Below are 4,157 nucleotides of genomic sequence, written 5' to 3' on the forward strand. Positions count from 1 at the left end.
AAAAATTACGTCGACGGTCTCCTTCGGTACCCAATTTCGCTCACAAACGGCCGCGGGCTCGACCAGATTGAGGACATTATGGAGCGTGCGGCGTGCAACCGGTCGGTGGAGAAGACCGACATGAACGCCGAGTCGTCGCGGTCGCATTCGATCTTTACGCTGCACTTGCGCGGCAGCAAGCGTGACGACGACGGCAGCGAAGTCGAGCTCCTCGGCAGCCTCAGTCTCGTGGACCTCGCGGGGAGCGAGCGGCTCTCGCGCTCGGGGGCAACCGGCGACCGGCTCAAGGAAGCCCAAGCGATCAACAAGAGTCTGAGCTCGCTCGCCGACGTCTTTAGTGCGATCGCCAAGAAGCAAAACCACATTCCGTACCGCAACAGCAAGCTCACGTATGTGCTGCAGCCCGCCCTCTCGGGCGACGGCAAGACGCTCATGATGGTCAATTTGAGTCCGACGGACGCCAGCATTGACGAGTCGCTCTGCTCGCTCCGGTTCGCGACCCAAGTCAACCAGTGCGAGCTCGGTGCGGCCGGCCGTCAAGTGACCAAGCGCGAGGCCCGACCGGAAATGGACATTGGGAGCAGCAACCAATCGGGGCCGTCGACGCCACCGAAGGGCAAGGGCCCGCGGCTCTCGCTGCCGTCGTCGGCGTCCATCAAGGCGCTGCGCAAGCCGACAGGCCGCGCGATTGACGCAAGCTGATCGAGACATGTCCCTAGCAGTATTTATGCGTATACCTCATTTTTGTGCACAATATGACAGTTTGCTTCTAGTCGATTTCTTACCTTGCGTTGTCGGCGACGTGCACACTGAGCGACGCTTGCCGACCGACCTATCTACCTAATACCTCATAGCTCACAATGTATTCGTCTACCTGGTCACGCATAGACCGTTTGACAATGGGACTCAATGTTCAAATTGGTGATACCGGGCTTGTTCACCGGGATTTAATTTTAGCCAATCAGCGTCGATTTTCTGAATGGCCAACGCCGCCCCGGCGTTGGTCGTTTTGGGGGGTTTCAATGCTGCAATCTGCTTTTTACCTCTCAGTTTTTATCTCGCTTCGCGCCTTCTCGATGCCCCGAACGTCCGAACGACAAGCCATCCTCTACGAGCTGCCCTTGGCCGACTGCATGTGGCGCATCACCGAAAACATGCGCCTTGCGCAAAGCACTCTCGAAGCCCAGCCCGGACCCCTCGACGACGACGACGACGAGGACGCGGCAGAACAACGACGCAACGAAGCGGACGAGAACTTCATCATTGGTCTCGTGACTGCCATGGCCGTTTCGACCGCAATGGCATCGACGTACGTCGACGTGGCGCTCAACCGGTATCTTGGACCTCGCTTGTACAACAGCAGGCGGAAGGACGCCCGCCGAAAACGCACTTGATTTCTGTATAGTGGCGGCATAATTGAAGTACATCATCCTAGCAAGCTCGGCGTTAGTCTTGATCACCATGTACTACAAGAGTGACGTACTAGAATGGTCCCCCCTTCTTCGATGCCGCTGTCGGTTCGGTCGTACTTGTCGACCACCTTTCTGCACTTGGTCTCCAACGCTTCAATCTTGGCCTTAACGGAATTGTCGCTTCGGTCGAGGCCGTGCTTTGCGAGGTCGGAGGAGATCTCGCCCGCAATCCCGAGCTTGTTCTTGCCGTCCTTCTTCTTGCTGCCGCGCTTCCATCGCGTCTAGTTCGGGACGCCGTCGCCGGCGTCGGCTGTAAGCCAGTCGATGAGGAGGGCAACGGACTTGCCACAGCGACACGTTGCTTCAACGCAACCGTCTTTGTGCCAGTGTAGAGTTGTGCCGCCTTCCTCCATTTCAAAATGACAACATACCTCCATGTTTTAATCGTACAAGCCCGGTAACGCTACGGCCATCTCCGGTCACTAAGATCTCGGTTGGAATTGATGGCTGGGCGCAACAAACAGGTCCCGCCACAAAACAATCGACCAATTAGATCACATTAATTTTCCCCGCCGGTTCCGGTCCCCCATTATGCAACATTTATCCATTAGTTAGGAGACCGCTGTCTATGCTATTCTATCGCATTGGGTTTGCGTCCCCCAAAAGTCAAAACCACGACTTGAGCTTGGCAAGACGATGAATGCGGCCATGCACTAGTCGTCACCGTGGTGGCATTAGCGTTACAGAAAGGAGTCCATCGGGCCATCTATCTACGCACCGGTACTTGACATAATCGACGATACAAATGTATGACAGGTCCTTTCCAGGGTGAGCTGGTACGAACTCTACTCTCAAAGTCGGGGCGTTGTCTACCGGCGGTATCTGCGACGAAGGCGCGTTGGCCTAGACAATTATCAACGCTCGACTTGGCTGTGCTGCGGTGCGCAGACTTTTCCGGGCCAACGCGCTATCGTCGCTGTAGTCTTCGTACTCTTCTGCAATCGCATTCAAGCGGCAAGTTGGTTGAATTTGAGGTAAGTACGCATATACTCTTTTGTTGCAAGCTGCCACCAAGTCGCAACCAAGAGTACCATAGTTTATTCAAGTCCAATGTTATCTGCAATCGGTTTCCGACGGCGAACTATTGCAGACGTGGACTGGAATCAATGGTGTAAGTGGATGTATATTGGAGTATCGCAATGGGCTGCGGCGACACGCGGTGCAAAATCCCACCGAATTTTCGCTCGCCGCGTATATTCCGATACATTCCCGTGCTTCGTGAAGTGCGCAAGTCCGTCGCACTGATGCCCTCAGAAGCGATCCTGCAACGTCGTCGTACAATGCAGACCATGTAGTTAGTATTCAACCAGTAATGCTTCGATACACTTAGACGCCGAGGATGGCCGGTGACGCGTGTGCGTCGTTCGCCTGGTTGTGTTCGACGACTTGGCGCTGCGTGTTGTGTGCTTTCAGCAACATCTGCCACAGCTGCGCCTCGAGGTCGCTCGAGTCTTCCGTTCGCGCGTCGACGCGCACCTGCTTGGGGTCGAGCGACGCAAGCGTGAGCTCGGCGAGGTTTTGCATGATGCGCCGCTGGTTGGGCGGAATCGAGGTCCGCGGCGCAGGGTCAAAGACGCAGATGGCGCCAATCACATCCCCATTGCCCGCGACGAGCGGTGCGCCGGCGTAGAACCGCGCCCGCTGGGGCCCGGCCACGATCGGCAGCTTGGCCCACTCGATGGGCCCGCCTTCCGTCTTGGTGTCGAGCACGATGAGCGGGTTACCGACGCTCAGGATCGGGCTGCAAATGCCCATTTGACTCGGCACCGAGAGGAGCTTGCCCTTCATGTTGACCTTGAGGTAGTGCTGGAGCACGGCGCCATGCCGCAGCGACAAGCCGGCAAACTTGCACTGGAGCGTCGTGCTCGCGAGGTCGCAAAGCGCCTGCAGCGTTGCCGTGCGGTCCGGACGGCTCGACGGCAGCGTCTTGAGCCGGGTCGGCGTGGACAGGAACGTGATCGGACTCTGCGGTGGCGTCGGACTCGGCTGGGTTGTCGTCGGACTCTGGAGGTGAATGCCGTGCTTGCCAAAGTACCGGCGCTCGACGACGCCACTGCCGCCTTTCTTGGGTGTCTCTAGCTCCAGCACGAGCGGGGGCGGCGTCGTCTTGGCCCTCGGACGCGGTGCGGATGTTGTTGGCGGTGGCGCGGCGCACGTTGCACACACGCGGATCGTCGTGAGCCCCGTCGACGGCAGCGCGAGGTCTTGAAACACAGAGCACTGCTTGCAGATGAGGTGGCCGCACGCACGGCAGTGGTGCTTGCGGCGCACGTGCGAGAAGAAGCGCGCGCAGAGTTTGCACGTCGTCTCGGCGGCGTCCGGCACCCACGGCACACGCGACGCCAACGCTGCGCCGAGCCGCGTAGCGTTCACTGCGTGCTGGAGTCGCGGGAGCGCAGCCGCCAGCAAGAGCAGCAGCCGGCGGTTCGCGGTTCGGCGCAACGTCGCCGGCGGCTGAAAGAGCCCCGCGGTAAAGACAACGCGCGTCTGGTCGGCGTGCGCGGTCGGGAAGAAGACGAACCCGCCGAGGGGTAGCACGATGCGCTCGAGTCGGTGCGACTCGAGGAGCGACGGGCAGTGTTGGTTTGAATCGACTCGAGAAGCTTGTACCTAATGTCTCTCGTGGCAGAAGTACATCAATCGATCAACACACGTACCCGAGGCAGTGCTCAGGGCCGAGGCCAT

At 58.7% G+C, this 4,157-nt stretch overlaps 3 protein-coding genes across 3 annotated transcripts; 2 read left to right on the plus strand and 1 right to left on the minus strand.

Annotated features, from left to right (window-relative positions):
• SPRG_16910 (hypothetical protein) lies at nt 1–775 on the plus strand. Its single transcript, XM_012356226.1, has one exon. The coding sequence runs from the start codon at nt 79–81 to the stop codon at nt 700–702; it is 624 nt and encodes a 207-aa protein (XP_012211616.1). The 5' UTR covers nt 1–78; the 3' UTR covers nt 703–775.
• Nucleotides 776–1,076: 301 nt separating this feature from the next.
• SPRG_16911 (hypothetical protein) lies at nt 1,077–1,697 on the plus strand (the record flags this gene model as incomplete). Its single annotated transcript, XM_012356227.1, has 2 exons — nt 1,077–1,333; nt 1,604–1,697. The coding sequence occupies 2 exons, from the start codon at nt 1,077–1,079 to the stop codon at nt 1,695–1,697; spliced, it is 351 nt and encodes a 116-aa protein (XP_012211617.1).
• Nucleotides 1,698–2,798: 1,101 nt separating this feature from the next.
• Nucleotides 2,799–4,157, minus strand: SPRG_16912 (hypothetical protein; the record flags this gene model as incomplete). Its single annotated transcript, XM_012356228.1, has 2 exons — nt 2,799–4,075; nt 4,130–4,157. The coding sequence occupies 2 exons, from the start codon at nt 4,155–4,157 to the stop codon at nt 2,799–2,801; spliced, it is 1,305 nt and encodes a 434-aa protein (XP_012211618.1).

This window comes from Saprolegnia parasitica, assembly GCF_000151545.1.
Source record: "Saprolegnia parasitica CBS 223.65 unplaced genomic scaffold supercont2.406, whole genome shotgun sequence".
Lineage (NCBI taxonomy): Eukaryota > Oomycota > Saprolegniomycetes > Saprolegniales > Saprolegniaceae > Saprolegnia > Saprolegnia parasitica.